The 24,609-nt window shown below is 42.2% G+C and overlaps 1 protein-coding gene across 1 annotated transcript; it reads right to left on the bottom strand.

Annotated features, from left to right (window-relative positions):
• Positions 1-21,810: 21,810 nt before the first annotated feature.
• Positions 21,811-23,937, bottom strand: LOC126029841 (endogenous retrovirus group K member 6 Gag polyprotein-like). The gene has a single exon (XM_049788098.1). The coding sequence runs from the start codon at positions 23,935-23,937 to the stop codon at positions 21,811-21,813; it is 2,127 nt and encodes a 708-aa protein (XP_049644055.1).
• Positions 23,938-24,609: the final 672 nt, after the last annotated feature.

The following is a 24,609-nucleotide window of genomic DNA, read 5'->3' as shown; positions in this document are numbered from 1 at the left end:
CCAGTTAAGAGACACAGAGTGGCTAAATGGATCAAAAAACTCAATCCAACCTTCTGCTGCCTACAAGAAACGCACCTGAATAGTCAGAACAAACATAGACTCAAAATAAAAGGCTGGAGAAAAGTTATCCAAGCAAACAACACCCATAAAAAAGCTGGAGTGGCCATACTAATATCAGATAATGCAAACTTTATACTCAGGAAGGTTGTAAGGGACAAAGACGGACATTTTATATTAATCAAGGGGTACGTAGAGCAGGAAGAATTCACTCTCCTAAACATATATGCACCGAATGAGGGGCCAGCAAAATATTTAATACAACTGTTGACAAATCTGAAAAATAATATCAACAACAACACAATAATTGTGGGGGACCTTAACACGGCTTTGTCAACACTGGACAGGTCAACCAGACTGAAACCCAACAAGAATATACTAGACCTGAGGAGAGAAATGGAAGAAAGAGGCCTAGTGGATATATATAGGACACTCCATCCCCAGAAACCTGGATACACATTCTTCTCCAATGTACATGGGACATTCTCCAGGATAGACTACATGCTGGCACATAAAACATACCTCCATAAGATCAAGAGGATAGAAATTTTGCAGACTACCTTCGCTGACCACAAGGCTCTGAAATTATTTGTGAACTCCAAAGGGACTCAGAAGAAACACTTTAACACCTGGAAGTTAAACAGCCTCATGCTCAATAACCAGTGGGTCCGAGATGAAATCAAGGAGGAAATAAAAAGGTTCCTGGAAACAAATGACAATAAAGACACAAACTCTCAGAACTTATGGGACACAGCAAAAGCAGTACTGAGAGGAAAATTTATAGCTTTGCAAGCACACATCAGGAAGGAAGAAGGAGCTTACCTGAGTAGCTTAATGACACAGCTAATAGAACTAGAAAATGCTCAACAAAAGGACCCAAGAATAGGAAGACAGAAGGAAATAACAAAGCTGAGAGCAGAAATCAACGAAGTGGAAACTCAAAAAACAATCCGAAAGATCAACGAAAGCAGAAGTTGGTTCTTTGAAAAAATAAACAAGATTGATAGACCACTGGCAAACCTAACAAAGAAAGAGAGAGAGAGAAACTTGATAACTCGTATCAGGAATGAAAAAGGAGAGATCACTACTGATATGACAGAGATTCAAAGGGTAATCGGAAACTACTTTGAAAAACTCTACGCCACTAAAAATGAGAACCTGGAAGAAATGGATAAATTCTTGGACTCTTATAATCTTCCACGGTTGAAGGAAGAGGATGTAGCATATCTAAACACCCCCATCACCATTGATGAAATTAAAACAGTAATCAAATGTCTGCCGAAAAACAAAAGCCCAGGGCCAGATGGATTCACTAATGAATTCTATCAAACTTTCCAAGAGGAACTACTGCCAATCTTGGCAAGACTCTTTCATGAAATTGAACAAACAGAAACACTTCCAAATAGCTTTTATGAAGCCAACATCACCTTGATACCTAAACCAGACAGAGACGCTACCAAAAAAGAAAATTACAGACCAATATCACTGATGAATGCAGATGCAAAGATCCTCAACAAAATCCTGGCAAATAGGATTCAATGCCTCGTTAAGAAGATCATCCACTACGATCAAGTAGGTTTCATCCCAGGAATGCAAGGCTGGTTTAACATCCGTAAATCTATCAACATAATACACAACATCAATAATAAGAAAAATAAAAACCACATGATCATATCAATAGATGCAGAGAAAGCATTTGATAAGGTCCAACACCCATTCTTGATCAAAACTCTCAGCAAGATGGGAATGGAGGGAACCTTTCTCAATATAGTGAAGGCCATCTACCACAAGCCAGTGGCAAATATTAGCCTCAATGGAGAAAAACTGAAAGCCTTCCCTCTAAATTCTGGCACAAGACAAGGCTGTCCTCTCTCACCACTCCTATTCAACATAGCACTGGAAGTACTTGCTATAGCGATTAGGCAAGAAAAGGATATCAAGGGAATCCAGATAGGAAAGGAAGAAGTCAAGCTCTCACTGTTTGCAGATGACATGATACTCTATTTAGAAAACCCTAAAGACTCTATCAAAAAGCTTCTAGAAACAATAGACTCATATAGCAAGGTGGCAGGCTACAAAATTAACACACAAAAATCAATGGCCTTTCTATATACCAATAGTAATAAGGATGAAATGGACATTAAGAAAACAACCCCATTCACAATAGTGCCACACAAACTCAAATATCTTGGAATCAACTTGACTAAATATGTGAAGGACCTATACAAAGAAAACTATAAAACTCTGCTCCAAGAAATAAGAGAGGACACACGGAAATGGAAACGCATACCCTGCTCATGGATTGGCAGGATTAACATCATCAAAATGTCAATACTCCCCAAGGCATTATACAGATTTAATGCCATCCCTCTAAAGATACCCATGACATTCTTCAAAGAAGTGGATCAGACACTTTTGAAATTCATTTGGAACAATAAACACCCTCGAATAGCTAAAGCAATCATTGGGGAAAAGAATATGGGAGGAATTACTTTTCCCAACTTTAAACTGTACTACAAAGCAACAGTTATCAAAACAGCATGGTATTGGAATAAGGATAGGTCCTCAGATCAGTGGAATAGGCTTGAATACTCAGAAAATATTCCCCAGAGATACAACCATCTAATTTTTGATAAAGGAGCAGGAAATCCTAAATGGAGCAGGGAAAGCCTCTTCAACAAGTGGTGTTGGCACAATTGGATAGCCACTTGCAAAAAATTAAACTTAGACCCCCAGCTAACATCATGTACAAAGGTAAAATCCAAATGGATTAAAGACCTCGATATTAGCCCCCAAACCATAAGATATATAGAACAGCACATAGGCAAAACACTCCAGGACATTACAGGCATCTTCAAGGAGGAAACTGCACTCTCCAAGCAAGTGAAAGCAGAGATTAACAGATGGGAATATATTAAGCTGAAAAGCTTCTGCACCTCAAAGGAAATAGTGCCCAGGATACAAGAGCCACCCACTGAGTGGGAGAAACTATTCACCCAATACCCATCAGATAAAGGGCTAATCTCCAAAATATACAAGGCACTGACAGAACTTTACAAGAAAAAAAACATCTAACCCCATCAAAAAATGGGGAGAAGAAATGAACAGACACTTTGACAAAGAAGAAATACACATGGCCAAAAGACACATGAAAAAATGTTCCACATCACTAATCATCAGGGAGATGCAAATCAAAACAACGATGAGATACCACCTCACACCCCAGAGAATGGCACACATCACAAAGAATGAGAATAAACAGTGTTGGCGGGGATGTGGAGAGAAAGGAACTCTTATCCACTGCTGGTGGGAATGCTGTCTAGTTCAACCTTTATGGAAAGCGATATGGAGATTCCTCCAAAAACTGGAAATCGAGCTCCCATACGATCCAGCTATACCACTCCTAGGAATATACCCTAGGAACACAAAAATACAATACAAAAACCCCTTCCTTACACCTATATTCATTGCAGCTCTATTTACCATAGCAAGACTCTGGAAACAACCAAGATGCCCTTCAACAGACGAATGGCTAAAGAAACTGTGGTACATATACACAATGGAATATTATGCAGCTGTCAGGAGAGATGAAGTCATGAAATTTTCCTATACATGGATGTACATGGAATCTATTATGCTGAGTGAAATAAGTCAGAGAGAGAGAGAAAAACGCAGAATGGTCTCACTCATCTATGGGTTTTAAGAAAAATGAAAGACACCCTGGTAATAATAATTTTCAGACACAAAAGAGAAAAGAGCTGGAAGTTCCAGCTCACCTCAGGAAGCTCACCACAAAGAGTGATGAGTTTAGTTAGAGAAATAACTACATTTTGAACTGTCCTAATATTGAGAATGTATGAGGGAAATGTAGAGCCTGTTTAGGGTACAGGCGGGGGTTGGGTGGGGAGGAGGGAGATTTGGGACTTGGGTGATGGGAATGTTGCACTGGTGATGGGTGGTGTTCCTTTTATGACTGAAACCCAAACACAATCATGTATGTAATCAAGGTGTTTAAATAAAAAAAAATTATAAAAAAAAAAAAGCTTACTCCTGGCTCTTTACTCAAGAATCATTCCTAGTTAACTCTGGAGATCATGTGGGATACCAGGGATTGAATCCAGGTCAACTATGTGCAAGACAAATGGCTTATCCACTATACTCTTCCTTTTCAGCTCTGTCTGGATTTTTTGTTGTTATTTGGTTTTATTTTTGTCTTGATGGAACCAGGATTAGCCACAGGCAAGGCAAGTGCCTTGACTCCTGTACTAGCTTTCCAGTCCGATCTTCTATATATTTGAAGCTTTTTGATGATGGTGTAGAAAAAAATAGGTGGTATAGGATTCATTGGAGAAAAAAGGCACTTGAAGTGACATAACTCACACCAATTGGTATTACTATGGGTAGATATGAACTGTCAGGGGGAAATACTAAACCACCAAAATAGTGGCTCATCTATTATTCAGGGTGGAAGACTGAGCATATGGCAGAAAAGAAACTCATGAGAAAAAATCTTCCCAAATTAAGCCCCAGTCTTTTGAATTAACAATAGTGGAAATGACTAGGTACCCTTTCCCTTCCAATGTGTAAGTCTTTAAGCCAAAGAAATGTGTAGGTTAGATTCAAACATGTGGAGATTGTGAAGATTATTGCAGGGAAAAGAAGGTGGAAGTGACTGCAAAGACTGAGGGAAATAAGGAATTCTCCTTTTGGGAATTTTTGCTTCTGACTCCCTATTGAAGACTGGCACGTCAATTGAGTTTTTCAATCTGTTCTGGATTCCCGCACCTCTATTATATACACAAAAATAAAGGAGAACTCCAACAGTGCTACTTTCAGGGAAACAAAAGAAGTTACCCAGAATGCATAAGCAGAAAAATTCTATAGGCAACCAAATCTATAGGCAAATCAAATGAAAGTCTTTGAACAAGATGGTAAATCCATGAGAGAAATCTTAAAGCATAGAAATAGAGGACACAATAAAAATTTTCAAAGACCATTGGCCACCCGAGCGCCGGTACCCAGGATGAGTGCATTCCCCTGAGGCCGCTCCACGTGGGTACAAAGAGTCCTCTGTGCCCACCAGCCTGCGTGCCTGTCCCCAGAGTGAGTGCAGTGCCCTGACCGTTCCACCTGGGCGCACAGAGACCCCTGCGTCTGTCACCCCACGGCCAGTACCCAGGGTGAGTGCATTCCCATGAGGTCGCTTCATGTGGGCACACAGAGTCCTCTGTGCCCACCAGCCTGCACACCTGTCCCCAGAGTGAGTGCAGGGCCCTGAGGCCGCTCCACCTGGGTGCGCAGAGACCCCCGCGTCCACCACCCCGCACAACAGTACCCAGGGTGAGTGCATTCCCCTGGGGCCGCTCCATGTGGGTGCATAGAGACCCCCTTGCCCACCACCTCACTCTCCTGTCCCCAGAGATCACCCCACCTGACCCAAGCTTAGACAGGGGAGTGCAGTTCCCTGGCCTGTAGCTGTTCAGAGACGCCTACGCCAGACCCACTCTACACCGCTGGGACAGGCTGAGACTGGATGAGCTTGGGCCTGCCACCTGGACCTTTGGGTAACCTAGAGAAGCCTACCCCCCTGAGCCCAGGAGTGGACCTGGGACTCTCCAAGGGCTGAGGGCAGCTACCGGATGGGTTTGACTGCGGGAATTGCTTCTGCTGAAGCTCGGAGGGGGCGGAGCTCCATTGACTCCCAATTAGGGGAGGGAGGACAGAGAGCTAGGCTCAACAGCACCCACAACCATTGTGGCCAGGAGCGGAACTGCACCGGCTGACAGGAATAAAGAGAAGGAAATTGACCAGACCCACTGAAGGAAGGCTGACTTCCAGGTAGCGGGGTGGGGGTGGGGGGCAAAGGAGCTAGGCTCAACAGCGTCCTCCACCGTTGTGGTCAGGAAAGGACCTGCACTAGCTGACAACAAAAGGGAAAAGCAACGGATCAGGCCAAATAAAGAGCACAGGAGGAGCCAAACCTCAGCGAGCTCACCCAAAAACCCCCTCTAGAACCACGCTCAGGGAAGAGACCCATCCCTACGCCACAGGGGACCAAAGCAGGCTGAATTTAGAAGGCATAGCACTGCAAACCACACCAATAAATGCAAAGAAATATGGGTAAATCAAGGAGAACCCTAACATCTGGAGATACGGAGACAAACCCTAGCAAGTTTCCAAGTCCACCAAAATGCACAGATCCATGGCAAGGAGACCTAAATGCAGCCATGAGGAAGGAAATGCAAGAATTGATAAAAAGAAATGAAAGAAACACTAGCTACCGAGTATAAGAAATCTATGAATGAACAAATCAGCCAAATTAAAGAAGAAAAGTTAAAAACCATGAGAGATTCCATACAAAAAGAATTGAAGGAATTATAGACAAATTAACAAGCCTTACGAGCAGAAACAGAGAGTTGGAGAAGCACATTGAAGAACTCGAAGGAAAACTGCAAACAAAAAATGAACAAGAAACTAGCAAAGAAATAAAAGGCAAAGCACTGGAAGGAAAAGTCCAGTATCTAATGAACAAGGACAAAAGAAACAATCTAAGAATTGTGGGTATACCGGAAGGGGAGGAAGTAGGGAAAGGGGAAGAACAAGTAGTCAGGAAAGTAATAGCAGAGAACTTTCCCACCCTCTGGAAAGAAACTTCAATGCTAATCCAGGAAGTGAAGAGAGTCCCTAATAAAATAGACCCTAATAAACCAACACCAAGACATATAGTAATCCAAATGGCAAAAACAAAGAGAAAGAGGAACTCCTTAAAGCAATAAGGGAGAATAAAAAACCTCAAGTACAAAGGAAGGAACATAAGAATCAAACCAAATTTCCCATTTGAAATAATTCAAGCAAGAAGACAGTGGAATGACATATTTAAACAACTTAATGAAAGAAATTTCCAACCCAGGGTCCAATACCCAGCAAAGCTATCATTCATATGGGAGGGCAGACTAAAAACATTCTCAAACAAGAACGAACTTGAATTATTTGTGCAAACAAAGCCGATCCTAAACGACCTACTCAGAGATGAATTACACAATCCAAACCCCCATTGTAACAACACCACCCTACACAACACAACTGCACAACAGTCATCTCTGTCAATTATCTCCCTAAATGTCAATGGACCAAACTCTCCAATTAAAAGACACATAGTAGAGAACTGAATTAGGAAAAATAAACCGGACTTCTGCTGTCTGCAAGAAACACACCTACAACTACAGGATAAGCACAGGCTTAGAATAAAAGGATGGAAAGTAATTATCAGGCCAATGGAAAACAAAAAAGAGCAGGGACAGCCATTCTTATATCAGACCAAATTGCATTCAACCTCAAGAAAGTGATCAGAGACAAAGAGAGTCACTACTTACTGATCAGGGGAACATTAGATCAAGAAGTACTAACCCTGGTCAATATCTATGCATCTAATGTAGAGCCAGCAAAGTATGTGAGGCATCTGCTCACAAACCTAGAGAAACACATGAAGGGAAATGTAATAATAGTAGGGGACCTCAATACTCCACTATCCCCGCTGGACAGATCCACCAAACAAAAAAATAGCAAAGAAATAAGAGCTCTATATGAAAAATTAGAAGATCTAGGGCTAATAGACTTATATAGGACCCTTTATCCCCAGAAAGCAGCATACACATTCTTCTCAAGCCCACATGGAACCTTCTCCAGAATAGACCATGTCTTAGGATACAGACCCAACCTATATAAGACCACAAATGTAAGGATCAGTAGAAGTACCCTCTCAGACCACTATGCAACAGAGGTCAAAATTGACTTCAAGAAGAAGCAATGCAGAAAAACTAATACCCGAAGATTAAACAACATGCTGCTCAACAACAGCTGGATCAAAGAACAACTCAAGGAAGAAATAAAAAGATTCCTTGAGAAAAATGATAACGAAGAGACAACATGTCAAAATTTGTGGGACACAGCAAAAGCAGTAATTAGGGGGAAACTCATAGCAAGACAGGCCTATGTAAAGAATCAGGAAAATGACAAAATCAACAGTTTAAAGGATCACCTCAAGGAATTGGAGCAACAGCAGCAAAGAAATCCAATCACAATCAGAAGGCAAGAAATAATAAAAACCAGAGCAGAAATAAACAACATAGAAACTAAGAAAAAAAAGCAATGAGACCAGGAGTTGGTTTTTCAAAAAAATAAACAAGATAGACAAACCACTGGCAAAACTCACCAAAAAAAAGAGGGAAAACACCCAAATCAGTAGGATCACAAATGATAGGGGAAAGATCACAGCAGAACCCCAAGAAATACAATATATCATGAGATCATATTATGAACAGCTATACTCAGCTAGGCTAGAGAATCTAGTAGAAATCGACAGATTCTTGGAAAAATACCATTTTCCAAGACTGGAAAAGGAAGAACTAGAAAGCCTAAACAGACCAATCACCTCAGAGGAAATTGAAGATGTAATTAAAAAACTCCCTAAGAACAAAAGTCTAGGCCCAGATAGATTTACAGGTGAATTCTATCAAACATTTTGAGAAGACTTACTATCACTTTTCCATAGGCTCTTCCAAACCGTAGAAAAAACAGGAATTCTCCCTAACTCCTTTTATGAGGCTAATATCCTACTCATTCCCAAAGATGGCAAAGACACCACTAAGAAAGAAAACTACAGACCAATCTCACTAATGAACATAGATGCAAAGATACTCAACAAATTCTTAGCAAACCGAATCCAGCACTTCATCAAAAAGATCATACATCATGACCAAGTGGGTTTTATACCAGAAATGCAAGGTTGGTTCAACATACGCAAATCAATCAACATTATACATCACACCAACAACAAGACATACAAAAACCACATGATCGTATCAATCAATGCAGAGAAGGCATTTGACAAAATCCAACACCCTTTCATGTTAAAGACACTCAGCAAAATAGGGTTAGAAGGAACCTTCCTCAAGATAGTTACAGCAATCTATGAAAAGCCTACAGCCACCATTATACTTAATGGCGAGAAACTAGAAGCATTCCCACTAAGGTCAGGAACTAGACAAGGCTGTCCACTTTCTCCACTCTTATTCAATATACCCTAGAAGTCCTAGCAGTAGCAATCTGACAAGAGAAGGAAATCAAAGAAATCCAAATTGGGAAAGAGGAACTCAAACTATCTCTATTTGCAGACGATATGATGATATACATCAAAAACCCTAGAGTCCACAGTTAAACTCCTAGAAACAATTAACCAATACAGCAAAGTGGCTAGATACAAAGTCAATACACAATAGACAGTAGCGTTTCTATATACAAACAACGAAGTCGAGGAGAGAGAGATTAAAAATACAATTCCATTTAAAATAGTATCAAAAAATATCAGGTACCTAGAAATCAAGGGAAGTGAAAGACCTATACCAGGGAAACTTCAAAACACTTCAGAAAGAAATTGAAGAGGATTTTAAGAAATGGAAGAACATCCCATGCTCATGGATAGGTAGAATTAACATAGTCAAAATGACTATCCTACCCAAACTACTATATAGATTTAATGCAATGCTTATCCAAATTCAGACATCATTCTTTAAAGAATTAGAACAATCAATCACAAAATTCATCTGGAACCACAAAAGACCCAGGATAGCCAAACTCATACTGAAAAACAAGAAGCTGGGTGGCATCTCCTTACCTAACTTGAAAATATACTATAAAGTCATAGTAATCAAAACAGCATGGTACTGGAACAGAGACAGGACCTCAGACCAGTGGGTCAGAACAGAATTCCCAGAAATAAACCCCCAGATATACAGCAAAGTAATATTTGATAAAAGAGGCAAGAACTTGAAATGGAACAAAGAAAGTCTATTCAACAAATGGTGTTGGTACAACTGGAAAACCACATGTACAAAAGTGAAAATTGACCCATACGTCACTCCTTATACAAAAGTCAACTCAAAATGGATCAAAAACCTTGAAATTAGACCCGAATCTATAAAGTTTATAGAGAATAAAATAGGCAGAACACTCGAAGACCTATATATCAAAAAGGTCTTCGAGGATGGAGCACCAATGGCAAGAACTTTAGCATCAAATATAAACAAATGGGATTACATCAAACTAAAAGGATTCTGCATGGCGAAAGAAACCTTACTTAACACAAAAAGACAGTTAACAGAATGGGAAAAAGTCTTTTCACTCGACATATCAGATAAAGGGCTGATATCTAGAACATACAAAGCACTCAGAAAGCTGAGCCCCCCCCCCAAAACCAAATAAAGCCATAAAAAATGGGGAGATGAAATGAATAGACACTTCTCTGAGAAAGACAGAAGGATGGCCAACAAACACATGAAAACATGCTCACCTTCACTCATCATCAGGGAGATCCAAATCAAGACAACAATGAGATATCATCTTACACCAGTGAGGATGGCTCACATCAAAAAATAATGGGAACAATCTTTGTTGGCGGGGATGCGGTATGAAAGGCACTCTCATCCACTGCTGGTGGGAATGCCCCCTAGTCCAACACCTATGGAGAACAGTCTGGAGAGTGCTCAAAGAACTCAGAATTGAGCTGCCATTTGACCCAGCAATTGCTCTCCTAGGTATATACCCCCAAGTTGTAAGGACATTCATTCCAAAATACGTGTGCACCCCACTATTTATTTCAGCACTCAGTATAATAGCCAAGTCTTGGAACCAACCTCGATGTCTAACAACAGATGAATGGATCATTAAGATGTGGTATCTATACACAATGGAATACTACATGGCAGTCAGAAATGATACAATCACAGACTTTGCAGCAACGTGGATGGACCTAGAACATATTATGTTAAACGAAGTAAGTCAGAAGACAAAAGATAAACACAGAATGATAGCACTATTCTGAAGCACCTAGAACATACATCTTATACACAACTAATACTCAACAATCAAATAACAGGGTTTAACAGGGTAGAAACTCCAAACACTGTAATAGTCAACATATTCTCGGGAGCAGTGCCCAAAATACATGAAAAAGGAACAGCACAGACTCTTGACTACACATTATACCACAAAGAAACCAGCAACACCAGAAACAGCAGCATAGAGAGAACAGGTATGTAATCAGCCTTCTACAACAAAGGCCCATAATTATCCCTTAGAGATTGTATACAGGATCATAGGTAAAGAATACCAGGGGAAATCACTGGCTCGAATGGAAACATCCCATAGCACTATGTTTTAGTGCCTTTATCTTACTATATTTAAAATAACCTCTCAGCTTTTCTGTCCACAGGCGTTCTTGGATACAAAAGGTGGACAAACTAAGATGGCAGCCCGGGGCTCAGTCACACGAGATACCATACCCAGCTTGCACTACGAGATGGTCCCAAGAAAACTCTTTAACATACACTTTATCTCTAGGTTATACCTTCTTTTAGGAATTGAAGCACATGACCAGTCAGACCACTGAAGCAGCAACTGTAACCTACAGACTTAAACTATAGGCCCTACTCATTGAACACATTCAAGCAAACTAGCATTCCCTTGCTATTTTCTCCTCTCTTCTCACTACTTTCTTTTTTACTTTTCTTTTCTTTTCTCTTCTCCCTTTCTTTCTAATGTATTTTCTCTTTTCTTCCTTCCTACCCCTTCCATATACTTTCCCTTTTCCCCCATTGGAAATCCAACTATCCCTTCACCCCTCAATCCCATCCAGACCTCCCACCATATTAAAACTCTTCACCCTCAGTTCTTAATCCATTAGGCATCAAGACTGACCTCCTACCCCAACGAATCAGTACCCAGCACCCAAGCGAAGGGACACTCAGTCAAACCCACACCTCACCCCCTGCAAAAAAAAGGCAGCCAACACCCCTGTGAACTCATGCTGCGTGGCCCTGCCTACCAACTCCCCCTAATGCAGACTGTTACTTGAAAACCGAACTTAGCTCCAAAAGTATCCCCAATGCAAGAACTCTTCCAAGACCTCCCTGCCGCAAATCTTTTGCCAATCTCAAGAAGGTCAGGGGGTGTGATGGAAAGGTGCCTGGGAACCCACACACCACAAGAAAAACCCAAAAGATAATGGGAAAACCTGTACTTCCAGTATAAGTATAAGACCTGTATTACACCACCTCTTTACCTGCTTTTCCCCCAAAAGTAAGGTAGTCATTTGCATCACTTCATTCCTTTAAATACTTTAATTCATTTTTTAAAAAATGTTTGTTCTACATATACATATGTGAGCACATATATTTTTATTCCTATTTTTATCTTTTTTGGGTGTGTGACCTGTTTCTGTTTTCTTCTCTGTCCACCCCCAAAAGCACTGACAATATAATGTAGCACCATTTCTCCCTGCAAAGGCACACTAAAAAAGGGAGAAATCTTACATATAAAAAAGAGCTCTTATCTACTAGGGATAGGAACTCATACTTGTTTACAATACATGGATATCTCCTACCTTGAAAATATGTCACGCGGACCCAATTTAGACTTCAGGTGATTAGACACCATTCGTTCAGCCTTGAACCCTGGATCCCAGACATAGAAATGACACAGTTCTTCACAACAGCTTCAGGAAACAAATCCCATCCGGGACAGACTTAATACTGCTGGGTCACCAACAAGTGCCAGCTCTAATATGATATCCTGGCAATGAGAAAATGGGAACAACTTGAACTAAGAGCAGGTTATCCTACCTTACCAGCTAACAATAAGACAAAATCAGACGACTTGTCACCCTTTGGTAAGTCCAAAAGCCAAGATCGCGATTTACAGATGACTGGCTGCTAGAACCATGACCAGACTGTATATATCTTGGGACCAATAAAAAAGCCCTAGTGTAGGGTTTGAACTACGACCTGCACAACAACCATGATCCCCAGTTCCAAAGGTCTGGCAGAGACAATTGCAATGGAATGGGGCTTCTGGAAACACAATGAAAGATACTATACTAGGTGCCATCCTAGGATCAGAGCAAAGACCAAGACCACCAACCACAGAAGATGGATTAAAATGACACTGAGGGAACAGAACTTCTAGAACTACAAAGAAAAACTTCATCATAAGTCCCACTCCTGGACCTATGCAGATACTGAGATCTCTAGATACAGAGGTCTGATTTTATCACCCAGGATGAAGCGGAAGTCTTCCAAACACCACAAAAGCACCACCGGGAGAGTAAATGAACCTGAACGGAGTCTATATTTAATCCCATGACAATATACTCCAAGGGTGGAGAAACTCCATATCTCTTAGGCCAAGTGAATTCCTTTTCGAATGACTCCAATATTTACTGTGCTAGTGCAGGAGGGGGAAAAAAAAGCAAAAAGCACAAAGCATTTTTTATTTTTTATATTATTTTTATCTTCATTTATTATTATTATTTTTTATTTTTATTTACCTATCTACTTTTTGTCAATTTCTTTGTTTTGGTGTGGTTATTGAAGTTGTTCTCTCCATTTATACTTATTATTTTTCTTCTTTTCTTTTCTTTCTTTATGTGTTCTGCCATGTTTCTTATCTCAAAACCATGGTTTTTTTTTGTGGTGCTTATCATTATTGTTGGAGTCCTCACTGTATATTTGACACTTCTTTTTGTACTGCTGGGGTGTTTCATCTTCTTTTTCTCCTTTGTGTCTCAAACCGATGATGAGAACCTCTAGAAGGATTCCGCCCATTTTCAGCACATTAGACTTTTACCCCAGTTTATTACTTTTCTCTTCTTCAAACAAAACCACATAACTTGAACTAGCTAGTCCTGCCTCCCAGTTAGAGGGGGAAATAAGGGAGGCACCAAGAACAAACAGGTGCAAGGCTACTAAGTAGTAAGATAGGTACAGAAGGACCACATATTCTAGCAGCTCCGGGGGTGAGGGAAGAGGATATGGGAGGTAGGACGAAACGGAGGTGTAGGGAGGACAAATCGGTGATGGAAATCCCCCTGATTTTATGTAAATATGTACCTAAAATATTATTGTCAACAATATGTAAGCCACTATGATCAAAATAAAAATTATATTAAATTTTTTTCAAAGACCATCATAGTTACATTCAATGACATGAAAAAATGTTCCTTGTCACTAATCATCAGAGAGATGCAAATCAAAACAACGATGAGATACCACCTCACACCATAGAGATTGGGCACATCACAAAGAATGAGAACAATCAGTGCTGGTGGGGATGTGGAGAGAAAGGAACTCTTATCCACTGCTGGTGGGAATGCCGTCTAGTCCAACCTCTATGGAAAGCGATATGAAGATTCCTACAAAATCTGGAAATTGAGCTCCCATTTGACCAGCTATTCCACTCCTAGGGATATACCCTAAGAACACAAGAACATAATACAAAAATTCATTCCTCACACCTATATTTATTGCAGCACTATTGACAATAGCCAGGCTCTGGAAACAACCAAGATGCCCTTCAACAGACCAATGGCTAAAGAATTTATGGTACATATACACAATGGAATATTATGCAGCTGTCAGGAGAGATGAAGTCATGAAATTTTCCTATACATGGATATACATGGAATCTATTATGCTGAGTGAAATAAGTCAGAGGGAGAGAGAGAGAGAGAGAGAGAGAGAGAGAGAGAGAGAGAGAGAGAGAGAGAGAGAGAGAGAGAGAGACGCAGAATAGTCTCACTCATCTATGGGTTTTAAGAAAAATAAAAGTCATTTTTGCAACAATCCTCAGAGACAATGAGAGGAGGGCTGAACTTCCAGCTCACTTCATGAAGCTCACCACAAAGAGTGGTGAGTGCAGTTATAGAAATAACTACACAGAGAACTACCATAATCATGTGAATGAATGAGGGAACTGGAAAGCCTGTCTAGAGTACAGGTGGGGGTGGGGTGGGATGGAGGGAGATTTGGGACATTGGTGGTGGGAATGTTGCACTGTTGCACTGGTGTAGGGGGTGTTCTTTACATGAACATAATCATATGTTCATACATGAACATAATCACAATCATATTTATAATCAAGATGTTTAAATAAAAAAAGCTTAAAAAATAACTAAGTCAGAGAGGTTGAGCATATCAAAAAGAGTTTAAGATTAGAATGAGTTCTTCACAAAGTGATTGAATAAATTAAATAAATTCAAACAGGGGCTGGAGAGATAGCACAGTGGTAGGGCCTTTGCCTTGTATGCGGCCAACCAAGGAGACAATGGTTCAATTCCTAGCATCCCATATGGTCCCCTGAGCCTGCCAGGGGCAATTTCTGAGCACAGAACCAGGAGTAACTCCTGAGCACTGCCAGGTGTGACCCAAAAACCAAAAAACCAAGCCTCCCAATATAAATAAATCCAAACATATACTGGGTAAAATTTTTTTAATTTATTTAAACACCTTAATTACATACATGATTGTGTTTGGGTTTCAGTCATGTAAAGAACACCACCCATCACTGCGACCCCCGGAGGGGGACCCCCGACCTGCGGGAGTGGTTGGTTAAGGGTCGCTAGTTATTTGCAGGTTTCCCGAGCAGATCCGGTCTTATGCTGTAATAGAACTGTGAGAGGTTAATAGAAACAGGCTTAAGACAACTGATGCTGTTCAAAAGCGAAATTTATTGGGATACACACTGTTTATATAGAAAATGCATAAAGGGAGGCGTGCTCAGCCTGTCAATCAGGCCTGAGGCAAAGGTAATGTCCAAATAAGGCATAGGGCTAGCAATACCTGTTACAAATTTCTATTGCTTTATCTTAACTACATATTTTCTATGTATCATAATAGCATAAAATGGGGAGGGGGGAAAACTAGCAGTAACTAGGTCAAGCTTTTCACCACAAAATGTTCCAACCTGCATGTAAACTGAGGGCCCACCAAGGTGTTAAAGAGGGCATACCAAGGTGTTAAAATTCAACAGGACGTGTCTTTAAAGCTAATTGGTTCTGGCTATAGTTGCCAGGGTCTTAGATGTTATCTCACTTCTCCAAGCTATCTGGTTGAAAACTTCTAAGTTTTTTCAAGTTTTTGTGGTGAGCTATTTCCTTTGAGCTCTGGCTTATGCTAAACCGCATAAAGACAGGAGAGAAAAATGTCTCAGAAACTTCAATTTGCTCTAGATCCATGCAGCTTCCCACAGTTTCCCCCTTCTCTGTATAGGAAAAGCAAAAGAAAGTTAGTGGGTGGAATGCCTGTCTTAGGTTACTTGATGTGCTTCCAATTCTGGGCATGGCATAGACAGTATCTAATTATTCTGGCCAGAGAAGTTTTGCAGGTGAGTAGCCATGCTGCCTCCAGAGATTGGCATCAAGCTATCCCCGTCTTAAGCATTTCCACAGCCGGGAGCATAGAGAGCGTGGGCGTTTAGCCATTGCTTCAAACTCCAAAAAACTCAAAGGTTGGAGCGGTGGTTGCTCCTGATGATCTTCAGGGTCATACTGGGAAAGAAACTGATATTGGATACTTACAGAGCGTTTTGAAGCTTCCTCAACTGAGCTTTTAACAAAGTTAATTATGCGCCTAAATGCCCAGGGGCCAAAGGAAATCACCAAAATAAAGCCAATAAAAGGCCCTAAAAGTGAGGGCAATAAGGTAGATAGCCAAGGAGAAGTGGAGAACCAGTTTTGATACCAAGACTCATCTTTTTCTCTTTTCTTTTGTCTATCTTCTAAACTTTCTTCTACTCTTCTAATGCTATCTTCTACAAGTCCTAACTTGTCTTTAAAAAAGCAACATTCTTCCTTTAAGGCGGCACAAACCCCTCCCTCTCTTAAAAGAGCAAGATCTAAACCACGACGGTTTTGAAGAACAACTTCTGCTAGGGAACTGACTGTCTCTTTAAGATGTTTAAGTCCTTGTTTGAGCTCCCGGATGTCAGCATCTACAGCACGAGACAGTTGGTTAAAATTATGCTGGGAGCTAACAAGAGAATATATGCCTGTTCCTGCACTTGCAGCACCTAGGCCAAGCAACACTGCAATAGTGACAGCTGTAATGGGTTCCCTTTTGTGCCTAAGAAGAGAACTGGTAGAAGAAAAGAGCAAATCTTCTTTGGGCCTTATGGAAAGGCGGGGCATAAGGAGGATCAAGACACAATAATCTTTGTGAGATAAAAACAGGTTAGTGGCAATAATGGGAGTTAAACCTGTAGCACAAGCAAAATATGTGGTATTTGGGGAAATAACATATTGGGTACGATTTGAAACAACATAGGTTTGATTACAAGTATCAAGTAGCTGAACTGGAGGGAGCATATTAGGGCTTAAAAGGCAGAGTCCAATGCCAACAATTTGGCCAAGAGTTATACTTTGGTTAGGGTCCAGATCCCAAAAGGCATAGCGTTCAGAGTTAGTGGGGATAGGGTTACCAAAAACTGCAACACCTTCATAAAAGGGAGGTTGGGGAGAATAGCAAATCCAGCATTGTTCATAAGCAGGATCAGATAAGGCGGCAGCAGTTGCATTTACCATATTGAAGATGAGCTGTGAAGAAGGGATGGGGCCAGACGGAATGGTTGGCTGAAACATGGGAGAGTCACGCTGGTTGGAGGGCTGATTAGAAGATTTTGAGGCTTGTTTTGACTTGTATGCTTTTGCTTTCTTTGGGCGGTTGGCTTTTGAAGCATCTGCAGCTGGAGCAGGGTTGTTGTGTGAAAGCAAAAGAGAATTAGGTCCTATAGCAAGAGGTACAAGGTGGGGAGGTTCCTTTAAAAGTTTGATGGAGAAAAAGAGTCCAGGGTAACCATACGTGTATAAGCGAAGTCCCCAAGTAACTGGGTTGGTCCAGGAGGATTGTCGTCCAGCAGAGGTAAAGGAAATGATGAGTGGGTTACACCAGCGATAGCAGTCGGGAGGTGATGGACGGGGACCACGCTTGATTGTAATGTAGTCCCAGGAGGAGGTTGGTTTCCAGTAGACATCTCCAGCAGTTTCACAGCCCCAAGAGGGACAGAAAAACTCTGACTTAGAATCACACCGGCGGCTGAGGACTCGATTTGGGTGCGAGCTTGGGCAAATGTAGATGGGATGGTCGCCTAACTTTGTGCGGCCAGAAGGGTTGTGGCAGCCTGCATAGCGGCCTCTACGTCGGCTCATGGTTCTGGTGTTAACTGGTTTTGGCTGTGGTGCAAAATGATTGGGTGTGCCCCAGCCTGGTATTCCCAAGGCAAGAACGCAGAAATCAACATGCAAATCAGGCCAGGGGATGGTGGGAGCAAGTTTGGAGGTGGCGTTGGCAATATCACCAGCTTGATTAATAATGAGCCATGTGTAATTAAAAATTTGATAAGGGGAGCCATGAAGAAATGCAGGCAGGGCACAAAAATTAAAAATCAAAAGGGGAAGGAAAAATGGTGTTCGCCAGGACATCATCGTCTTGCAAGGCAGAGGTTGTCAATTCAGGATTGGGCAATGTGGATGGGTTAGCAGCTTCTGTGGAAAAAGCAGAAAGATCCTCAGGGGCGCTTTCCCTGGGTGGGTTATATAGCTTAACCAGTCTTTCTGGAAGCCAGCGCGTTTCATTGTTGTCTGTATTGTGCACGCAGGCATGTCCTTTACCCCATATAAGAACAGGGTGAGGACCTAGCCATCGGCCAGTATAAACATCTTTCCAAAGAACTTGTTGAAAGTTTGTTTGTGTGGAGGGGTGCCATAACCGATCAGCTGCGGATCGGCCTGCAGCATCTAAGGAAAGAAAATTGAGCACAAAAAGTGCATGGTTTAAAAGGAGGCGATGTTTGCCTCTGCGAGCATACAAGGTTTCACTTTCAGATGACAATTTAAAGAGCATATTTTTAAGGGTTAAATGAGCACGCTCAATTATACCTTGCCCCTGGGGATTTAGAGGAATCCCAGTGATGTGAGTGATGCCAAGTTTTGCACAAAAATCTTTAAATTTGGTACTGCTATAGCCTGGACCATTATCTGTTTTGATAGATGATGGTGTAGGCAGGATGGTGAGACAGTGTAAAATGTGAGCGATAACATCACGGGTGGCTTCGCCAGTATGGAGGGAGGCACAAAGAAAGCCACTGTAAGTATCAATGGTGACATGAATGTATTTCAGATTGCCAAAAGGGGCAAAGTGAGTAACATCCATTTGCCAGAGCTCACCGGGCACTAGACCACGGGGGTTGACGCCTGTACAAGGCTCAGGCAAAAGTGAAAGGCAGGCTTTGCAAGACTTTACAATTTCTCTAGCCTGCTCTCTGGTGATGGAGAATTTTAGCCTGAGTGTTTGAGCATTTAAGTGATGGAGAGTGTGGGCTTGCTGGGCAAGTTGAAGTGCAGTGGGTTGATTGAACACAGGCAAAAGCCGTGTAGCTAGGTCTACTGCTGAATTGCCTTCAGATAGGGGCCCAGGAAGGTTGGAGTGGGCTCTAATGTGAGAAACAAAAAACGGCTGGGTGCGATGCAAAATAAGTTGTTGAATTTCTGAAAAAAGAGCAGCTGCAGGGGTGGAGGGTTTAATAAAGGGAACTGTTTCTAAAACAGGAAGAGAGGCAGCAATGTAACAACTATCAGTGTACAAGTTAAAAGCTTGTGAGATTTGCTGGAAAATATGAACAACAGCCGAAAGCTCTACGAGTTGGGCAGACTGATAGTCTGTAGGGAACTGATGCACAGTGCCATTGACAGTAAAGGCAGCCAAGCCAGTGGAGCTGCCGTCTGAAAACACGAGAGAGGCATTAGGGATGGGCTGAAGTTTGGTAATTTTTGGAAAAACTACTGGATGAATTTTTAAAAACTGTAACAATTTATCAGGTGGATAGTGGTTATCAAGCTCTCCTTGAAATGTGGAGGCAAAAATGGTCCATTCTTGCTGATGTTGTAGGAGCCACTGAAGTTCAGGTTTAGTATAAGGTATGATGGCTTTTGTTGGTTGGCAGCCAAAGAGTTTAACAGAAGTTTCACAGCCTTGCTGTAATAATTGTACCACTAAGTGGGGATAAGTGGCTAAAACTTTAGAGGGTGTGGAGGATAAATGGATCCAATACAAGGGGGCAGATTGCCATAAAACACCAGTGGGTGTTAGAATGGTGGAACAAATAATGAGAAGAAGAGGTTGTTGGGGATTATAAGTGGTTATAAGTTGGGCTTGAATAGCAGTATTGACTAAGGACAGTGAATTTAAGGCTTGTGGAGTGAGCTGTCTTGCACTGTTAGGATCAGAGTCACCTTTTAAAATATCAAAAAGAGGTTTAAGGTCTCCTGTGGAGAGTTTGAGATAAGGTCTTAGCCAATTGATGTCACCTAGCAGGCGTTGAAAGTCATTTAGGGTTTTAAGATGTTGGGTACGAATTTGGACTTTTTGTGTTTTAACCTGATTAGGGAGCAACTCAAATCCTAAGAACAAGTGTGGGGGATGAATTTGAATTTTTTCTTGGGAAATAGAAAACCCTTTTTGTTGCAAGGTAGAAATAATGTGCTGTGCAGCATTTTGGAGAGGCATTTTCTCGGGACTTGCCAATAAAATATCGTCCATATAATGAATAATATAAAGGGAAGGGTATAACTTTCTAAAGGGGTCAATAATAGAGGCAACATACTTTTGACACAAGGTTGGGCTATTAGCCATGCCTTGGGGCAAGACTTTCCAATGGTAGCGAGGGTTAGGACCTGCGCAGTTTGTAAGAGGGACAGAAAAAGCAAAACGTTTGCAATCATCTGGGTGTAAAGGGATGGAAAAGAAGCAATCTTTGAGATCTAAAACAATTTTAAAGGTGTCCTTAGGAATAGCAGAAGGGCAAGGGAGGCCAGGTTGGGTGGCTCCCATAGGAACCATAGTTTTGTTAATTTCTCTTAAATCATGCAAAAGTCTCCATTTTCCAGATTTCTTTTTAATAACAAAAATTGGCGTGTTCCAGGGAGAAGTGGAAGGTTCTATATGTCCAGCAGTGAGCTGCTCCTGCACAAGCTGCTGTGCTGCAGTTAATTTTTCTGTAGTTAAAGGCCACTGGCTTACCCAGACTGGGGTGTCATTGAGCCAAGTAATTTTGTCTGCTGGGTGTGCAGGGGAGGCAGTGACCTCTACTGAAAATTTTGGAGGGCATTGTTAAACCCAAGGCCTGCTTTATCAAATTTGGGAACAGGTTGGATAGGTTGAGAGATGCCTTGCAGGTTCTTTCCAAGGCCTTTAGTTGGAGTATAACCTTGATTAAGCATTTGTTGAATGACAGCAGGATTTTTACATTTCATAACATATATGCCCATTTGTTCCATGATATCACGGCCCCACAAATTGATTGGGAGATTTGGAATAATATAGGGACGAACAAGACCTGTGTCTCCATCCTCATCTTGCCACAAAAGTTTATTGGCACTGATAAGGACTTTTTTAACTGATCCTGCAATGCCTGAAACATTGTCAAAAGAAGAAGTAGTAGGCCAATCAGGGGGCCAGTCAAGGGGAGAGAAGCAGGTGGTATCTGCCCCTGTATCCAACAATCCAACAAATGGTTTGCCTTGGATGGTTAGGGTTAAAGGGGGCCTGGCACGACACATGGCTTGAATCCAAAAAACTTCAGAGGAGCCAGGAGATGAAGCTCCACGGCTTTCTGCTAGTGCAGGAAATTGGGTGTCTAAAGGAAGGGGCAATGCTTGGGCAATTCTTTGACCGGGGACAATTTGCACAGGATAAAAAGGGGCTACAGCAAGGAGAATAATTTCCCCAGTGTAGTCATTGTCCACAAGGGAGGGTTGTACAATTAGGCCTTTAATGGTGGCTGAGGCTCTGCCAATTATCATAAAGAATGTATTTGGAGGAGGAGGGCCAAAAACACCGGTGGGAATTGGCTGGACACCATCCTCTGGAGTTAATATCCTTGGGGAGGAGGCGCCGAGGTCCAGTCCTGCGCTGCCTGGGGTGGCCCTGACAAGGGAGGTTGCTGAGGGGGCAACATACTGCGAGGGACCAGAGGTTGAGTGCATGGCACCTGTTGGGGCAGGGTTTGAGAGAGGGCTGCAAACTGGTTTGGCTGAGATTGCTGGGCAACTGACTGGTTGTTGGGCCGGCTGTTCCCCGAGGCCGGCTGGAAGTTGGTATAAGCTGGGGTCCGGGGCTGACCCCGCTGCCCGTTTCCCTGAACCGGAGGCAGGGGGTTGCCATCAATGTCAGTGTTGGAACGGCAAACAGCTGCCCAATGTCTGCCTCGACGGCATCGAGGGCAGAGGGATGGGCGAGGGTTAGTAGTGCCTGTTTGCATGGCTGGAGCTTGCTTTTGAGGGCAGTGGGAGGCAAAATGGCCAGGTTTCCCACATTGGAAGCAAGTTTTTCCTTTATTTTGGCCTTGAAAGGCTACTAGAGCCTTGGTGACTTTATGGACAAAAGGATCAGCATCTCGACATAATGAAATCATATCATGCAGGGACTTCCCCCTAAGGTTGCCACGAAGGATGCTTTTGCAAGCAGGGTTTGCATTTTCAAAGGCAAGTTGTTTTACTAGGGCATTATCAGTGTCTGTGGCAGATACTCCCAAAATTCTTTCTACTGCTTCTAGGAGCCGAGAAATAAAACTATGATAGGGCTCATCTGATTCTTGAGTAATTTTTGCCAGTGGAGCCGTGGAGGCACCGGCACGGGGCAGGGACTTCCATGCCTGAAGGGCAGCTAAGGCTGTGCTAGTTAAAGTAGAACGGGGAAGATCTCGTTGTTGAGCTAAAAGGTTATAGGGAGCAGAGCCAGATATTCTTGCATAAAAATCTTGATCACTGCCTGCAATTTCTTTGCAGCGATTAGTAAATTCTACTTCCCAAAGGAGGTATAATTCTTGTTTAAGGGCAGTTTTAACAATTTCTTTCCATTCAAATGGCAGGACAAGACCTCCACCACCCATAGCCTCTAAGCAAGAAAGGGTATAGGGGGCAGACGTGCCGTAGGTGTTTACAGCTTTAAATAGTTCATGCAAATCCTTTTTATTAAGGGCTTTATATTGTCTAAGCTGGTTTAAGAGATGAGTTTCATTTTCTTCAATTGAGGAACTGTTAGGGGCAGGTGCAGCTGCAGCTTCAGCAGCAGCAGGCTCTTCCTCAATAGCATCGGGGTCAGGGTTTTGTCTAGCTTGTTGCCTGGTTCGGGGGCGGGGGAGCTTACTAGGTTGAGGAGTGGGAGCTGGACGAGGGGGCTCCTCTTCTTCCCCTCTCCCATCCAGAACGGGAAATTGCAGAGCAAGTTTATTTTTAGTTAGAAGCTTAGAGAGGCGCTGTTCAAGGGTTACAATTTCTTTTAAATCTTGCAGGGGGTTATCTTTATGGAAAAGTTTTGAGTTTGGAAAGGGTGGATGAAGAGATTGAGGGGGGTCTGGCATAGAGGAATTGTAGGGAGGTGGCTCAGAGAGAGGAGGGTAAGTAGCATGCTGATAAGTAGCAGCTGCATTTTCTAGATTTTGTGCATCAGCAGGGTCTAGGGGCTCTTCAGGAGGGGCAGTAGCCACTGCACGAGAGGATGGGTAAATACTTGAAGTAAGGGACCGGACTTCTGACCGGATTTTGTTCATTTTATCAGACAAAGATGGGGTTGACTCGGAGGATTTGTCAGGGTTGCTAACAGACAGATTGACAAAAGAACTGGACCTCGAGCAAGCCTGAGAACACTCGTGGGAGGCAATTTGCAGATGACTCTGTGCCTTTTGAAGGATGTCTCTGCTTTTGGAATCAACATCTGCCCTTACTATTATACTTTTTAAGAGATTCCAATATTGACTAATGGTTTTTTGGTCAGCTTTGCTTCCATGAGTAAGAAAGTGTTCATCTAATTCTTCACCAATTTGTTCCCAAGTGCTTAGGGCAATTTTAGGACAGGTAACTACAAACCATGGGCACACTTCATGAACAAAGAGCAAAAATTTTACAAGATCTCTTTTCTTAACTTTTATGTTTCTATTTAATAACTCCTCTTGAATATCTTTTATAAATCTAGCTTCTTTACTCACATTGGCTCCCATACTGGGAGATTAATGGGACGGCGGTTGCAGTTATAACTATTGAACTAACTTGACCCTGTGCCACCCGAGGGGCTTACCTGGCGTCTTAGGGGACAAGCTCCGGACTCGTTTCCTCTGCCGTCCGACCGGTGGTCTGTAACTCGAGCCCCACGTTGGGCGCCACTTGCGACCCCCGGAGGGGGACCCCCGACCTGCGGGAGTGGTTGGTTAAGGGTCGCTAGTTATTCGCAGGTTTCCCGAGCAGATCCGGTCTTATGCTGTAATAGAACTGTGAGAGGTTAATAGAAACAGGCTTAAGACAACTGATGCTGTTCAAAAGCGAAATTTATTGGGATACACACTGTTTATATAGAAAATGCATAAAGGGAGGCGTGCTCAGCCTGTCAATCAGGCCTGAGGCAAAGGTAATGTCCAAATAAGGCATAGGGCTAGCAATACCTGTTACAAATTTCTATTGCTTTATCTTAACTACATATTTTCTATGTATCATAATAGCATAAAATGGGGAGGGGGGAAAACTAGCAGTAACTAGGTCAAGCTTTTCACCACAAAATGTTCCAACCTGCATGTAAACTGAGGGCCCACCAAGGTGTTAAAGAGGGCATACCAAGGTGTTAAAATTCAACAGGACGTGTCTTTAAAGCTAATTGGTTCTGGCTATAGTTGCCAGGG

This window comes from Suncus etruscus, chromosome 15 (genome assembly GCF_024139225.1).
Source record: "Suncus etruscus isolate mSunEtr1 chromosome 15, mSunEtr1.pri.cur, whole genome shotgun sequence".
Lineage (NCBI taxonomy): Eukaryota > Metazoa > Chordata > Mammalia > Eulipotyphla > Soricidae > Suncus > Suncus etruscus.
Note: the sequence above shows the minus strand (reverse complement) of the source record. Positions and strands in the feature narration are given on the sequence as shown.

Coding starts and splice junctions, on each gene's coding strand:
- LOC126029841 (XM_049788098.1), bottom strand. CDS start 23,937: ATGGGAGCCAATGTGAGTAAAGAAGCTAGATTTATAAAAGATATTCAA.